A 17619-nucleotide genomic window follows, 5' to 3' on the forward strand; every position below is an offset into this window, starting at 1 on the left:
AACATCCTTTTCCACAGAGCAATCAGCTTCATCTTCGCCTTCTGCCGAAGCTATTGTTCTTATAGATCCTGCTTTGGCTTCTTCCGGTGTTATTGCTTCGTCACCGAACAATAGTTTAAATGGCGTAAAGCCTGTTGATCTTGACGCTGTTGTGTTATGGCTCCACACCACTTTGATTAATTCTTCTGGCCACTTTCCCCTGGGCTGATTGAAGATTGACTTCATTATTCCTGTCATTATGATCCCATTGGCTCTTTCGACTAGTCCATTTGATTCTGGATGCCGAACTGACGCAAAATGGATCTTCGTCCAATTTGGTCACAAAACTCTTTGAAAACTTCAGAGTCAAACTGCGTTCCATTGTCCACAGTAATGGCCTTCGGCACTCCGAAGCGACAAACAATGTTTTGCCAGAAAAACTTTTGGACGGTGACCGAAGTTATTGTGGCTAAAGGCTTTGCCTCAATCCACTTAGAAAAATATTCCACTGCCACTACAACATATCTTAAATTTCCTTGTGCTGGTGGTAGCGGACCTAACAAATCAAGGCCCCACCTTTGTAACGGCCAAGTGGGTTGTATTAACTGAGTTAGAGACGAAGGTTGTTTTTGATCTCTTGCACATTTCTGACAACCTTCGCACTTTTGCACTAGTTCCGCTGCATCCGAAGCTGCTTTTGGCCAATAAAATCCTTGGCGAAAAACTTTTCCCAACAAAGGCCTAGATCCGATATGAGATCCACACAGGCCTGCATGTATTTCCTTCATCAATTCTATACCTTCGGCTCTGGACAAACACTTGAGCAACGGGGAACAGACCCCACGCTTGTATAATTCCCCTTCTATAATAACATATGGTTGAGTTCTTGCTTCTATCCTTCTGTTGTAAGCTTCGTCATCTGAAAGAAAATTACCCTGAAGGAAAGAGATGATTTCAGTTCTCCAATCTTCACTATAGACAGGGGATATGTTGAGGACCGCTCTTTCAAGAAGCTCAACCGAAGGTGCTTTTATTGTTTCAAAAAATACATCCGAAGGTAAAGGCAGCCCCTGTGCCGCTGACTTGGCTAACAGATCAGCATATTCATTTTCTTCGCGAGGAATATTTTTGACAGAGAATCCTTCAAAGGAAGCCTCAATCCTTCGGACTGTATCTAGATATTTTTCAAGCTTCGGATCTCTTGCTTTATAACTCTTGTCAATATGACCAGAAATAACTTGGGAGTCAGTTTTAAGAATGGCCCTTCTGATCCCCATTGCCTTTAACTTCTGAAGACCCAAGAGCAGAGCTTCGTACTCAGCAGTATTATTTGTGCAACTGAAATCAAGTCTTGTCGCATAACAAGTTTTAACTTTGGAAGGTGAAACCAACACAGCAGCTGCTCCTGCTCCGAAGGTTCCCCAAGACCCATCGTAGAACACTATCCATGCTTCGGCATCTTTATTCATTTCTTCTTCCTGAGCCCCTGGCGTCCAGTCAGCAATGAAGTCTGCCAACGCTTGGGACTGAATCGAAGATCTATGGACATAATCAATACAGAATTCATTGAGCTCTGCAGCCCATTTTCCAATCCTTCCAGTAGCTTCTCGGTTTCTCATAATATCCTTCAAAGGTTGTGAAGAAGGAACAATTATGTTGTAAGCTTGAAAATAATGCCGAAGCTTCCTGGAGGCCATCAAAACAGCATACAGTACCTTCTCCAATTCTGTATAATTTTTCTTTGATACACTAAGAACTTCGGACACAAAGTATATTGGAGCCTGCTTTTTGATTTGGCCTTCAAGCTTCTCTTGAACAAGTGCTGCACTTACCGCTGAGTGCGAAGCTGCCACATATAATAACAAAGGAGCCCCTGGCGTTGGCGAAGTTAGTGTTGTTAGATCTATTAAATATTGCTTCAGCTCTTCGAAGGCTTTCTGCTGGACTGGTCCCCACTGAAAAACTTCGGCTGACTTCAGCACTTCGAAAAATGGCAAATTTCTCTCTGCTGATCTGGATATGAATCTGTTGAGAGATGCCAGTCTTCCTGTCAATCTTTGAGCCCCTTTCTTTGTACTCGGTGGTTCCATTCGAAAGATAGCTTCGATTTTGTTTGGATTAGCCTCAATTCCTTTTGTTGAAACTAGGCAACCAAGAAATTTCCCCTTCTTCACTCCGAAGACACATTTTTTTGGGTTTAGCTTTAAACCAGCCTGTCTAAAATTAGCGAAGGTCTCCTGCAGATCAGCAATGTGATTATCTTGCTTCGTGCTTTTTACAATGATATCATCAACATAAGTTAGCACATTCCTGCCTATCTGAGAATGGAGAACCTTCGCTATCATTCTGCTGAAGCTTCCTCCAGCATTCTTAAGCCCCTCAGGCATCCGAAGGTAACAATATGTTCCACTAGGGGTTATGAAGCTGGTCTTCGGCTCATCCTCCTTCTTCATCCAGATTTGATGATAGCCTGAATAACAATCCAGTAGACTCATAAGCTCTGAAGAAGCTGCTGCATCAACCAAGGAATCTATCCTTGGCAACGGAAACTCGTCCTTCGGACAGGCCTTATTGAGATCAGTAAAATCGATACACATTCTCCATTTACCATTGGCCTTCTTCACCATAACATTGTTAGCCAACCATTCTGGGTATTTTACCTCTCTAATAACTCCGGCACTGAGGAGTCTTTTCACTTCATTCCGAGCACCTTCGGCCTTGTCATCAGACATCTTCCGAAGTCTCTGCTTTCTGGGTCTGAAAGATGGGTCAACATTGAGCGAGTGCTCAATAACATCCCTGTTAACTCCGCAAAGATCATTAGCTGACCAAGCAAAAACATCTTTATTGTTGAACAAAAACCGTATCAAGGTTTTCTTCTGTTCTTCGGACAATTGAGATCCCAATAGCACCTTCTGCTCTGCTATGTCCTCACATAAGAGCATGGGTTTCGGCTGATCAGCCGAAGCAGCTTTTTCCCTTCTGAACTTGTACTGCTCACAAGCTTCAGCTCCATCTATGTTATGGATTGCTTTTGAATCTGTCCAATTTCCTTCAGCCCTTCTGGCAGCTTCCTGACTTCCATGAATAGCAATAAGCCCTTGGTCCGAAGGTATCTTCATGCAGAGGTAAGCTGGATGAAGAATTGCTTCGAAGGCATTGAGAGTACCGCGACCAATGATAGCATTGTAAGGATACTCCATGTCAACAATATCAAACACAATTTGCTCAGTCCTTGTGTTGTTAACAAATCCGAAGGTTACTGGCATGGTAATCTTCCCAAGTGCTACAATTTGCCGTCCTCCGAAGCCACAAAGAGGGTGCGTAGCATCATGGATCTTGTCTTCGGGCTCTTGCATTTGTCTGAAAGCTTTAGCAAATATGATATCAGCTGCGCTGCCTGTATCGACCAAAACATTATGGACTAGAAATCCTTTGATCACACAAGAGATAACCATAGCATCATTGTGTGGGTAATCCTTGAGTTGAAGATCCTCTTGGGAGAAGGTAATTGGAATGTGAGACCATCTTGACTTGATGAAGGGTCCTTGCACCCCCACATGTTGTACCCTTCTCTGTGTTTCCTTCTTCTGCTTCTTGTTGGCTGGCTCTGACCATGAACCGCCTATTATCGGGAGTACCAGCTTCGGGGCCGAAGCAGCTCTAGCTTGATCGTTGAACGAAGCCATCAGCTCAAAAAAGTGGAAGTGAGTTGACCGGAGGTGGGCGCCAATGTTGGGGACTTGTTCTCAAATGCTATAAATTAAAAACAAGGCAACATAAAATGTTAAATATCGATGTCCTTCGTCCATTGAAGCATTATTTCCCCAAGGATTTAATGAACTTCGGACGAAGGTTATAATGATAGAATTACGAAGGTATCACCTTCGTAATTAAGCTCTCAAAGATAATACGAAATAACGTAGGACATAAAGCATTAAAGATAGTTAAATTGGAAATAAATGACATCATTTATATATTATATAAATCTTAGATGTTTGAACATAATATTTGAATACATTTATACCTCTGCCTTGACAAATGATAATTTCTGAGTGATGCGATTGCAATTACAGGAATGCGTGAACAGTAAAGGAATACTGTTCACTATTTATAGGCACATGACACAGCCTGTGAAGAATTACAATCATGCCCCTCATAAAAGTTTACAACAATGACTCAGACCCCTATGAGCTAAAAGGTCATTCCATCTTTAAGTCGGTTCGACCCTTCATCTTCGGATATGTTATAATACCGAAGCTTCATGAATGATGCCTTCGGCGTCACGTACAAGCAGCTTCAGCCGAAGCTGTTTCTTTCTGCAGGGCCTTCGGCGATGAAGCGTGGTCCCAACAAGCCACTACTCCGAAGTCGACATACAGATAAGGTAATATATTGAGTTGGACCAATAATCCTTCATATTTATTTATGTGAATTATGTTGTACTGGTGTCCTGTCCTTTTGTTTGTGCTTCATAATTTGTACATGATGCTTTTGTTTCTTATGTTGCTTACCTCCTTATTTTCAGGATCAACCTCCAGCTACGACCACATCCAGTGGAACAGCTTCAGTGTACCCTGAATGGCCCAGCTTTCAGGTTATTCCATATAAAACATGCCCTTGCTAATTAGGAAGGAAACATTTTCCATCTACCTTCTGTTTTTCATCAAGCGATTCTCCTTTCCTTTATGGATTTATCTCTTGTCAAAAATCTTGGTAGGCCTACTCAGCAATTCCACCGCATGCATTCTTCCCCCTACCGTTGCTACAAATCCACAGGCCCATCCATACATGTGGAAGCCTCAGGTGCTCCCTATATCTAAAACTTTGCCCCTAGGCCCCCCTCTGTTCTGTGTCAATCTCTACAACTATTAACGTCGATCTGTATTATGTGTTATATATTGCAAGAACATGTGATTTTTCATATGTGATCGAAAGCAATGTCCTTTGATTGCAGCCCATAGTGCCACCTTATGGGACACCGCCGCCACCACCTTATGTGATGTATCCACCTAGAATAGTATATGCCCACCCCTCTACACCTCCTGTATGCACTTTTTATGCCTAACAAATTTGACCTACATGCTAGCTAATGTACACACACACACCCTTTTATCCTTGTTTGGTTGACATTTTTTTGCATGGTGAGTAAATTACTGGCAGGCCATGCATCCATTTGGCCATTATCCTATGCCAACAAATGGGCATGCTGAAACTCATGTAAGTACTAACTGTGCTATTCCCTTTTGGCCATCACCGTTTCATGTAATCCTGAAATATACCTTTCAGGGAGCTGCGCCAAGCGCTCCGGAAATGAATGGTGTGTCTTTTCCAAGGTGAACAGGTCATTATCAAAGTCAGTTGGAGCAAGGAAATTAAATTAGACTTCTGGTAACAATTTCAGGGAAAAGCGAGCCTGGCAGAACGTCTGCTCCATCCGCCAACGGGATTACCTCGCACCGGTTTTTATTTGTTGGTGTGCAAGTTATAGATTTTCTGTAATTCATCCACAACCTAATCACCTCGTACTTTTCTACCTGCAGTGAGAGTGGAAGCGAGAGTGAGAGTGAAGGAAGTGACGACAATTCTCAAAACGTGAGATTGATCTGCAGTGCTCAAATCTCTTTAGCGTCACACCACTTCTTTCAGACTCCTTAACATTTTTTTCTGTTGCAGGACTCACACTCGAAGGACAATGATGGGAAGGAAGATGGTGGGTATCTGAGGACCTTTCTCTATTTTTTCTCTCCAAATGATAAATACCAATAGAATCGCATGCCTGTTTTAATAAGATGATGGCTATATCCTGTCAATGTGCAGGCGATTCTCAGAACGACATATCTTATTCAGCATCGCAAGGAGTGGTAAACCAAACCATGGCGATGCTTCCAATGCAACCGGGTGCAATGGTCGGAGGAGTTCCTAGCTCCACGGCAGCTAACCTGAATATCAGAGTGGACTACTGGGCAGCTCCGGGTTCTGCGGCTGTCCCCGCAGCGCACGGCAAAGCGCCAGCTGGTTCAACTCGAGGAGACCAATGGGTACGGTCCTAACTTTAAAATTGTATGTACCAAAACATTTTATGTAAGTGCTTTTGTATGCACACCAATGCATGAAAATACATCCTACTCACCACAGACTGTGTTTGTATCACGTGCAAATTGTTCAGGATGAAAGGGAGCTCAAGAAGCAGAAGCGGAAGCAGTCCAATAGAGAGTCCGCTCGCAGATCCCGGCTGCGCAAACAGGTGTTGTGCAACCCTCGTGCTGAGTGCTGACACCTCAGCACGACCAACGGAATTGACAAGCAAACTGTGCCATCAACCATGGATTTGCTAGGAGTTTTTCCAACTGGCCTTGCAACTTCAACACCTGAGACAAATACATCTCAGTCCCAAGGGAGCAGCGACAGCAGTGGTAATAACAAGAGCAAGAGCCATTCAACGGAGCCAGCAACTGTTGTAAATTCACACGATATATCAACCCAAGATTTTCCTGCTGCTGGTTTCATGAGAAGCAACAGCACACAAGAAAGCCGACCTCATATATACAAGCAGACAGAACACGAGGGTTCAAGTTCTGCACTTCCTTAATGAACTCGGCTGGCTCTTTCAGAGGGCTTCTGCCTATACATTGTCCACCAGACCTGATGTGTCTGATTTGGATTTGACTCAGTTTTCAATCACACGGTTCAAATATCTTTTACTGTTCTCTAGCGAGCATGACTGGTGCTCTCTTACTAAAACACTTCTGGATATTCTTGCCAAGAGAAGCTTGGTCAGCGAGGAATTATCAAAGGAAACTATGGAGATGCTGGCTGAGATTCACCTTCTGAATAGAGCAGTTAAAAGAAAGAATAGGAGAATGGTGCATTTGCTTGTACAGTTTGTTGTACTATGCCTTGATAATTCCAAGGTTTACCCCTTCCTCCCAAACTTTCCTGGCCATACTCATATATACAAGCAGACAGAACAAGAAACCAGACCATACTTGTCACTGCAGCTGTTTGGCAGCACTGAGGAGGATTTTCCACCTAAGATGGACTCAGTGAATAGGTACTTATCTTCTGAGAGTAGCAATCCTCTAGATGAGAGATCTCCTTCATCCTCTCTGCCTATAACCCACAAGTTTTTCCCCATACACTCGTTTGATGAAGAGGTTCGGCACCCTCATATTACAGATTATGGGGAAGATGCTACGATGGGTGAAGTTAGCACAAATCAGGCATGGTTGGCACCAACACTTGATCTCTTCAAGGATTCAGATGTTGTGCTTTTACGAAAACTTGTTGTTTGCATTAGTAAGATGATCAACACTGTCACTTTTGATATTTACAGGTAGAAAACAGGTTCAGGGGTAACAGCTTCCCTGTTATCGGTGGACTATGCACACTATGTTTTTTGAAGAGTTGTGTTCTTACTTTCCGAAACCATCTTAATTTGTAAAGGAAGTAGTTACTAATAAGAACACTGACAAACAAACTAATGATGATGAACTTATTTATTAGATAATAGAGAGGTCACATAGTTCTATACAAAGCGGTTAACATTGAGATCGAACACACGACTAATAAAAACAGAACACAGATCATTATTAATAAGTTTCATCTGATACATGACTAACAAAGTATTCTACTATAACAAGCTAGAACACATGTCTCAATCCGATGTTACAGTCGCCAAATGTTATCGTCTGTTCTCTAGAAATTTGTCGATGAAACGACTCCTTGGATTGTCAATCAACGAACGACGAATTGCTGCAATTTAGAACATGATTTGTAAGAACATGATTATTTTAAATTATTGTCATTCTAATTGTATATATATCTATAATCTATAAATATATTATAAGAACCACTCACTCTTCAAGCGGTATATAGTGTGATGATCCGGGTTGAAATGAATAGTGCTGTGGTCCAAGGTTTCCAAGCACCCTATTGTTATAATAGTATATAATTATTAATATGAGTAAGAATTAAATTATATTGAAAGATGTTAGGCACAGAAGACATTATTGTGATTATGGTTACAACGCAGCAAAGTTCCAATAATTATGTTCTTGTCAACTCTAGCTAACGACCATCGTAGAGCATTTCTTTGCAAGAGGTCAGTCCATACCCCCACGATGATTAGATCCCACCTATTAAAAACCTTAATCGTCTGAATAAGACCTAACAAATGCATAATGCTTTTAAAAAAGAATGTATATATGAAAATTAGTGCCACCTAGAATCCATTAGTACAGCTTCTCTATACGGTCTTCCACCGATATGCTTTAATGGTTCCAAATGAAGAACTATGCCAATAACATCTGAACAATTCACATATGATTAGTTACCTTTGAATCATTTAGACTTCAAGCGTTAGTGATATATATATAAACTATATGGAAAGAAGGGTTATTACCTACGAATGTCTTATGCGGTTGTTGGTAAACCTCATGAAATGGCATAAGATACTTTGGAAATGGATGAAATTGGATTGGCTTTGTGAATGGATCCACAATAGCATGTGTTATCAATCCCAACTCTAGCCCATGACCAATATTGTGAAATTGAAGTTCCTCCCGGTTTAGACAGAATGCCACTCTATACAATGTATATGTGCATCCTTGTGTGAGTAAGGCATCGAACCGTTGGACATTATTGTCGTTAGAAATTGCTTCGATTTTGGATCCCTAGATATTTGGGAATACAGGTTGTATGAGTCAAAGAATTTAATTATAATAACATGAATATATTGGCTCTATTTCAATGCTTGTTGAAGTGACTCACAGTGATGTCCTGTAGGATGTAGTGTTGACTATTATGACGCCTAGGGAACTTAACAACTACCCTCGCAAAGACACTTTTTACTTGTGGTAAGTTATTGACATCTTGAATATCGTCAAATAGCACGAAACTACATAAAACACGAACTTTAGTTTAAGTTCTTCATACATATAGATGTAAAAAGTAAATAAACTTATATAAACTTACGGAGGAAAGGGAGACAGGCCTGCCACCGTTCTATCATGGCATTATTGCAAAGATACAAAAAACATTAAAAAGACTAAATGACATATAGTCTCTTGTCTATTGAAATGCTAAAATAATATGTACAATATATCGTTGTATTAATATGACTGAATTTAGAGGTATCAGAATTTAGCAACAAACAAAGTCACTCTGTCAATTTATAGGTCTCAGAATTTAGCAGCAAACATGTAACTTGGAGTCTTGTCTAGTCCTCGCTATCAGAATATTGTATTGTACAAAAAGAAGCGGGTGAGAAAGAGAAAATTGGGGACAGGTACAAGTGTATTGTACAAAAAGTCCTCCCATGCAACATACAGCACCAGAAATGATATAATGCACCCATCATGAATTATGTCGGTTTTCTCCAACACACTGCAGGCTGCATTTTTCAATCTCTTCTTATTTCTTTTGGATTAGGTTCAGAATTTCAGTATTCATGCATTCATTCATGTTCCAGGCAGTTTTATATCCTGAATCCTGAAAAGAATTAAAGGCTTACTTTTCCTTCCTCCTTTTTGCAGTGTCATTATAGCTTCCAGTGATTATACTGTTAAGGTGATGATCTTATTGTCTCATATTTACAGTTTAATTGTTCAAGTTGCAATTGTTCAACAATTCACAGACATTTTCATCAATATTCATCAGGACTTTACAAGGACATGTTATTTGAATTCACATCCTATTTTTTATTTGGCCTATTTTTTCTGCCTCCAAAATGCCTAGATCGAAATCCTCAGCTGACTAATAAATAAACAGGCCCTCTCATACTCCAGAAATTGTTGTCAAATATAAGATGGCCAGTGACTGAACAATAAGCTTAACTTCTTTGTGTTGGGCGTACTCGTTGATTCGCACATTCTTCTAAATGCCTAGGAGTCATGTAACACGCAATGATTTGCACATTACAATGTTTGATAGTGACATTGTAAGAGGAAGTTGTTGATGGATACGAAGTTGTTGATGGATAGTGTAGGAAACGGGTGACGCCTAAGAGGGGGGGGGGGTGAATTAGGACTTCTAAAAACTTTTACTAAACTAGGCCACAATTAAATCCCTAGAGCAAAACCTATGCAAGTAATCAAAACTAGAATGTGCAAACTAGGTTTTGTCTAAGTGTTGCTATCTCTACCGCAAAAGGCTAAGTTTCAATCTACACTAAATAAGTATGACTACAAGATTGAAACTTAAATGCTTAATATAAATGCGGAATGTAAAGAGCTAAGTAGAGAAGCAAACTCTCGTGGATGACGCCGGTATTTTTACCGAGGTATCCGGAACCGCGCAAGGTCCCGACTAATCCTCGTTGGTGCCCCTACGCAAAGGGAAGCCCACGCGAGGGCCAAGCACCACGGTCAAGTAACTCCGTAGAGAGCCGCGGGCCTTCTCCACGCGCAAGTGGTGCTCCGCTTCCGGCTCCTCTCGGACGCTCCCCGCCGTCTCCACTATCGAGCTTCCGGCCGAAACGCCGCGGGCCTCGTTCCCTCCGGTACACGGTGGCGGCCGTGACACAAACGCGGTTGTCACGGTCTCGCAAGACACTCGCCCCACTCGGTACAATTACAACGACTCACGCAAGAGCCGAGGGGTTGTGAGGTTTATCTAAACTCACTCAACTAACTAGGATTCACCTAGAGCAAGCGCTAAAGCGGTCTAACTAACCTAAGCACTTCGCAAAGCACCTACGCTAATCACCGAGTGATTCTATTAAGCACTTGGGTGTTTGAGCACTTGGAAATATGCACTATGTGTATTGGAATGTTGCTTGGGCTCTCACACTTGAGAATGGCCGGTTGGGGTGGTATTTATAGCCTCCACACCCCCAACTAGCCGTTGGACAGAAAGCAGCAGCTTTCTATCGTCGGGTGCACCGGACAGTCCGGTGCACCACCGGACACTGCACAGTAGATGTCCGGTGCACGCCACGTCAGCCGACCGTTGGCGCCTGTAGCAGTCGACCGTTGGATCCGACCATTGCCTTCTGCCCATTGGCACACCGGACAGTCCGGTGCACACCGGACAGACCGGTGCTACAGCCAGAGAGCGCCTGTCTGTGGCCTCTCTGCGCAGACTGTCCGGTGCCTCACCGGACAGTCCGGTGCACACCGGACACCAATGTCCGGTGCGCCACCAGGCGCTGGATGACAGCCCTTATCTTGGATTTCTTTGCTGATTTCTTCGGGCTTCCTTGTTCTTGAGTATTGGACTCCTACGCATCTTTTTATGTCTTCTTTTGAGGTGTTGCATCCTCATTGCCTTGGTCCAATTCTCTTCGCATCCTGTGAACTACAAACACAAACACTAGAAAACTTATTAGTTCACGGATTGTGTTGTTCATCAAACACCAAAACTCAATTAGCCAAAAGGCCTGGGGTCCATTTTCCTTACAATCTCCCCCTTTTTGGTGATTGATGACAACACAACCAAAGCAAGCAAATAATACAAGTATTTGAATGAAAAATATGCAATCTACTTGCTAAGATGCATGATTGTCCCCACAATGTGACATTATGGACTTAAGCCTCCCCCTAACTCCATAATTCACTTACTTCCTATTTTTGGACCAAATAACCAAAACCACTTGAAAAGCCATTTGAAGATATAAAATTTTAAATTGGTGGTGTTTGGTGTTTGATATAGTTTTCATTGCTTTGGTCCCTAAACTTCTCCCCCTTTGGCATCAACCACCGAAAAGGAAGACATTAAAAGCATGTAGGAAGTAAATAAAAGCTTGCCCTCAACAAGAATTGTATCAAATGATATCACTAGAAGGATATTAAATTAAGCCATGAAAGATACCACTTGTAGACCATGAAAGATACCACGTGTAGGAGTTCCTCAAAAGATTACTCCCCCTAAATGAGTATTCTCCTTTAGAAAGAGTTTTTCTCCCCCTTTAGAGATGAAGAAATACTCCCCCTGACAGAGATCCTCTACTTAGGAAACAGCATGTGAAAATTAGAGGTGCAAGACATGATTTGAAAAGACTAACTTCCCTTATGCATAGGTAACAGAATATGAGTTAACTACTTATGCATTTTTTGCAACATGGAAGCATATGATATGAAATATAGTCTAATCAAATATTGGAGAAGACATGTAAATGATACTGAATGTAGTCTCAAAAGATACCAATTGAAGATCAATGGCGAGCTTGAGAGACATGAGAGTTCTTTGAGATTTTGCAGTGGAAGATTGTTGTCTTCCTCCGGGGACCTTATTTTCCTTACAATGAGACTATCACATAAAATAGACTTGAAAAGGTGTTAGTCTCAAAGTGTTAGATTATAGAGTAACCTCCCCCTAAAGGTGTGCATACAAGTTTTGAATACTTGTAGGAGACATGCACTTTGATTTGATATCAAGCAGGGCAAATTATCCATAATCCTAACTTTGGCACATATAAGTTAAATGATACAACTTGTAAAAATCAAAATTTTCAATTGATGCATCATTTACTATGGAGTGATATAAAAGCTATGTGTCGTGCTTAAATAATCATTATAAGCCATGTAGGTTTGCCTAAGTATATGAATTAAAAACAAGCAATCCTACCATATGATTTACCTAGTATGCATGATTTTGAACAAAAGTACATAACAAATGTAATACTAGGCAAGAAAGGTAAACTAGATAAAAGATAAATAGATACGCATATCTAAAAACGAGAAATACAATAAAACTAGTTACCTTAGTCATGGGTGGGAAATTTGGGTCCAAAATTTTCACTAACCCACTTGGCAATAAACTTGATCCAATATGATGTATCCCATGATATACATCCCAATTTAGCCAAGTCTCCAAATTTCCCGAAGACCTTTGGTCCACTCACTTCCCTTTCGGTATCCAAACCTTCTTGGTGCTTTTCATGGTTGAAATTATTTCCTTTGGCACCCAGATGCGTTTGGCCCCCTTTCCTTTGTTGGCTTGCTTGTTGGCCTTGATTGCTATCACCTTTCCATTCTTCTTCTTTTTGATTAAGTATGGTGTAGCAGTCTTTTTATCCACCTTTTTGATGTAGGTGTTGAAGATTTTGCTTGATGGCTTTTGCTTGAGCTTTCGCCTTTGTTTATCCCCGGTCATCGCCTTGCATTGGAAAGACTTGTGGCCTTCCTTGTGGCACAGCCTACAAATCACAGTTTCTCCCTCTACAGGCTTGTTCACTCCCGCAGTGGTGTTATCCTGTGGAGGTTGGATTTGTTTGGCTTTGCCTTTCTTGTCATATAAAGCCTTCCCAAGGCGAGCCACTTCTTGCTTTAATTGTTCATTTTCCTTTGCAACCTCATCCAAACATGTCTCTACAACAATATTCTCAACAACAACTTGGTTGCAGGGGTTAGAATCATCAATTAAATCAAAGCAGGAAGTAGAAGCATCTTTCTTAATTATTTCAGGTATTTCAACTAAAGATGCTGCTGGGGTGCTACCAATGTTTTCTAGCTTAGTAGTTAGCTCATTGTTGTGTATGCTAAGAATTTCCATTTTCTCTAGCAAATTTTCAATAGCTTCTTGGGAGCTAGCTAACTTAGCCTTAAGTTTTTCATTCTTTTTAATAAGGCTATCATCGGTAGCAGTGGATGGAGCACTAGATTCCAATAGCTCAATTTTAGTTGATAGCTCACTATTTAAGTTTGCAAAAGTTTCAAATTTTTCTAGCAAAGCTTTGTAATCATTTTGAGAGCTAACCAACTTATTTTTCAAAGTTTTAAGTTGAGCTTTTTGCTTAGTGCAAACATCCTGGAAAAAATTAACGGCTTCCGCAAGCTCTTCTAGAGAGGCCTTTCCCTCACCTTCATCATCACTACTACTTTCATCACTAGAGGATGGAATGCTTTTGTTACCTCTTGCCATAAGGCATTTGTGTGATGACCATGATGATCGTGACGAGGACCGGTGGCTGCGCGTCCTTGGAGGTTCATCTTCACTTGAAGAATCATCCCAAGTTCTAACACTTGTGAGCGCCTTGCCTTTGCTCCTCTCCTTTTTGGGTTTGGCCATATTTGGACAGTTGTCCCTGAAGTGGCCCTTCTCCCCACATGCGAAGCATCCTCTCTTCCTTTGCTTTTTCCTATCAATGTTAAAGAGAAGATCCTCGACCTGCAGGGGCACACCCATTAGATTAATCTTGCGGATCATCCTCATTACCTTTCCGACGCGTCGGATTGTTTCTTCGTCCTCGGAGGATGATGTGCATGGTTGATTATCTTCATCATCATCACTTTCTTCTTCTTCCTCTTCTTCACTTGAGGAACTTGGAGTGGGAGCCTTCTTTTTGCCCTTCCTTTCATCACATGCAAAAGCATATGGCTTTGAGGAAGTTGGCTCCTCTCCCCGACTCATTTTTCGCGACATCTCAAAGGCCGCGATTTTCCCAATCACAATGGTCGGGGTCATGTTGCTCAAGTCCTCCATGTTGTGAAGGATGGTGATGATGCTCCCATATCTTTGTTGTGGTAGCAGGGAGATAATCTTCCTCACAATGTCCGCATCACCTAGCTTATTAATGCCAATAGAGTTGAGCTCATTGATTATTAGATTCAAACGAGAATACATGTCTCTAACAAGCTCATCATCTTTCATGGCAAAAGAATTATACTCATTTAAGACTAGGCAATGTTTTTGCTCACGGACATTTGATGTGCCGTCATGGAGCTCATGCAATTTTAGCCAAATCTCATTAGAAGTTTTCAAGGTAAATACTTGATTGAAAATATCCATGCTAAGAGATTCATACAAGCAATTTTTGGCTCTAGCATTTAAATGGATTTCTTTTTCCTCACTCGTGGTGGGTTTCTCGGGATTCTTGAGAGGTTTCATCCCGTCACGAGTGACTCTCCAAACACCTAGATCAACGGCCTCTAGGTAACAAGCCATTCTAGCACTATAATATGGGAAGTTAGTGCCGTCAAAGTGTGGTGGCCTATGGGTATCCATCCCTCCCTTTAAAAAGAGTCGGCTCTTTTAGCGGTGAAGCTAAAGCGTTTCAAATGAGCCAAACCGGCTCTGATACCAATTGTAGGAAACGGGTGACGCCTAAGAGGGGGGGGGGTGAATTAGGACTTCTAAAAACTTTTACTAAACTAGGCCACAATTAAATCCCTAGAGCAAAACCTATGCAAGTAATCAAAACTAGAATGTGCAAACTAGGTTTTGTCTAAGTGTTGCTATCTCTACCGCAAAAGGCTAAGTTTCAATCTACACTAAATAAGTATGACTACAAGATTGAAACTTAAATGCTTAATATAAATGCGGAATGTAAAGAGCTAAGTAGAGAAGCAAACTCTCGTGGATGACGCCGGTATTTTTACCGAGGTATCCGGAACCGCGCAAGGTCCCGACTAATCCTCGTTGGTGCCCCTACGCAAAGGGAAGCCCACGCGAGGGCCAAGCACCACGGTCAAGTAACTCCGTAGAGAGCCGCGGGCCTTCTCCACGCGCAAGTGGTGCTCCGCTTCCGGCTCCTCTCGGACGCTCCCCGCCGTCTCCACTATCGAGCTTCCGGCCGAAACGCCGCGGGCCTCGTTCCCTCCGGTACACGGTGGCGGCCGTGACACAAACGCGGTTGTCACGGTCTCGCAAGACACTCGCCCCACTCGGTACAATTACAACGACTCACGCAAGAGCCGAGGGGTTGTGAGGTTTATCTAAACTCACTCAACTAACTAGGATTCACCTAGAGCAAGCACTAAAGCGGTCTAACTAACCTAAGCACTTCGCAAAGCACCTACGCTAATCACCGAGTGATTCTATTAAGCACTTGGGTGTTTGAGCACTTGGAAATATGCACTATGTGTATTGGAATGTTGCTTGGGCTCTCACACTTGAGAATGGCCGGTTGGGGTGGTATTTATAGCCTCCACACCCCCAACTAGCCGTTGGACAGAAAGCAGCAGCTTTCTGTCGTCGGGTGCACCGGACAGTCCGGTGCACCACCGGACACTGCACAGTAGATGTCTGGTGCACGCCACGTCAGCCGACCGTTGGCGCCTGTAGCAGTCGACCGTTGGATCCGACCGTTGCCTTCTGCCCGTTGGCACACCGGACAGTCCGGTGCACACCGGACAGACCGGTGCTACAGCCAGAGAGCGCCTGTCTGTGGCCTCTCTGCGCAGACTGTCCGGTGCCTCACCGGACAGTCCGGTGCACACCGGACACCAATGTCCGGTGCGCCACCAGGCGCTGGCTGACAGCCCTTATCTTGGATTTCTTTGCTGATTTCTTCGGGCTTCCTTGTTCTTGAGTATTGGACTCCTACGCATCTTTTTATGTCTTCTTTTGAGGTGTTGCATCCTCATTGCCTTGGTCCAATTCTCTTCGCATCCTGTGAACTACAAACACAAACACTAGAAAACTTATTAGTTCACGGATTGTGTTGTTCATCAAACACCAAAACTCAATTAGCCAAAAGGCCCGGGGTCCATTTTCCTTACAGATAGGAAGTTGTTGATGGAGATTAGTTTCCTGAACATGAGCTGGCGCATAGTTTACTCATCTTGTGTGGTTGAACAAGCAGGACTCAAACTAAAAGGAAAGCACTAAAGAAGTTTAGAAAAAAGAGATATAAGCAACAATACTTTCCCTTAAGGGTGTTCGCTTGCGCTAAATGGTAGATCCAAAAAAGAAGCATGAAGAGAAGAGGGTGAGAGAAAGAATTGTGGGCGGGTGCAAGTGCAACATACAAAAAGCATGCTACCAGCTAAGCCTCCCAACTATCATTTGTTTATCTAAGAATTAGCATCGACCTCTATATACCGGAAGCATGCTATAAACTTTATACAGCCCAAAGAATACCCCAAATACACACAAGTCTGGTATTTTATTTAATGTCCTTAATTATCAACCATTTACTGATTATGTCAAATTACAATTTAGAGGACTCAGAATTTAGCAGCTAACAAATACAAAGGGTTATGTATTGCAGAATTTAATTAACACTGATTGTAGCATATTAGTGCTAGAACAATATATGTTGCTTAAGTGTCCTAACCATAAGATGTATGAATTCTATTAATTGATATTATTAACAGTAGTTCTGATTAGCTGGCTTTAGAGAGAGGGAATCACATTTTGGCAATGACATTTGTACATAAGTAATTTAAAGAGAGGGAATGGAACAAGAAAATAGTTCTGTATTAAAAAAAAGTTCAGATTTATGTTAACAAGCTATAATCTGTGTGTATGTTACTCCAAGGCAGACAATTACACAATGGATCATACAACCATTGCAGATTAAACGAGTAGAGGGGAAACATACCTTTTCCAACGGGGCAGAAAATTGTACAGTGTCCTTTGCACGCAAATAGGATCGTTCGGAAGCAAAGTGCAGCTCGTGCAGCCAGATATAAACAAAATAAAAAAGAACAACATTTTAATTACTAAAGCTACGATCAAGCACCACACAAGGAATTTAATCAAGATAATCTTAACAGTTACAGTGAATTATTGTGCAACTGAAGTAAAACTGGCTATAAGTAGTTTCAGCTGCAAATTTGTTCTCTAGGTGGTCTTCTTTTCAAGTTTTTTTTGTTTTTGAACATTTGAACCTATGGTTGTCCCTGTATATGCATTTTACCATAAATCATGCATGCCATAGAGCTATAACGAAAAGAGAGATATCCTATTGAATCA

At 41.9% G+C, this 17619-nt stretch overlaps 1 protein-coding gene and 1 long non-coding RNA gene across 2 annotated transcripts; one reads left to right on the top strand and one right to left on the bottom strand.

The window, feature by feature from the left end:
* Positions 1 to 4315: 4315 nt before the first annotated feature.
* LOC103630819 (transcription factor HBP-1a) lies at positions 4316 to 7319 on the top strand. Its single transcript, XM_008651877.2, is given in 13 exon segments — positions 4316 to 4366; positions 4508 to 4576; positions 4700 to 4727; positions 4730 to 4785; positions 4937 to 5026; positions 5143 to 5199; positions 5269 to 5299; positions 5384 to 5441; positions 5523 to 5574; positions 5656 to 5692; positions 5800 to 6020; positions 6149 to 6226; positions 6594 to 7319. Coding segments are annotated over 13 exon segments (1554 nt in total).
* Positions 7320 to 8000: 681 nt separating this feature from the next.
* On the bottom strand, positions 8001 to 8446 carry LOC111589533 (uncharacterized). The gene is made up of 3 exons (XR_002748577.1): positions 8384 to 8446; positions 8204 to 8288; positions 8001 to 8117 (listed from the first exon to the last, which is right to left on the bottom strand). It is a non-coding gene; the product is annotated as an uncharacterized lncRNA (long non-coding RNA).
* Between the last annotated feature and the right edge of the window lie 9173 nt (positions 8447 to 17619).

The sequence above is a fragment of the Zea mays genome, chromosome 6 (genome assembly GCF_902167145.1).
Source record: "Zea mays cultivar B73 chromosome 6, Zm-B73-REFERENCE-NAM-5.0, whole genome shotgun sequence".
Classification (NCBI taxonomy): domain Eukaryota; kingdom Viridiplantae; phylum Streptophyta; class Magnoliopsida; order Poales; family Poaceae; genus Zea; species Zea mays.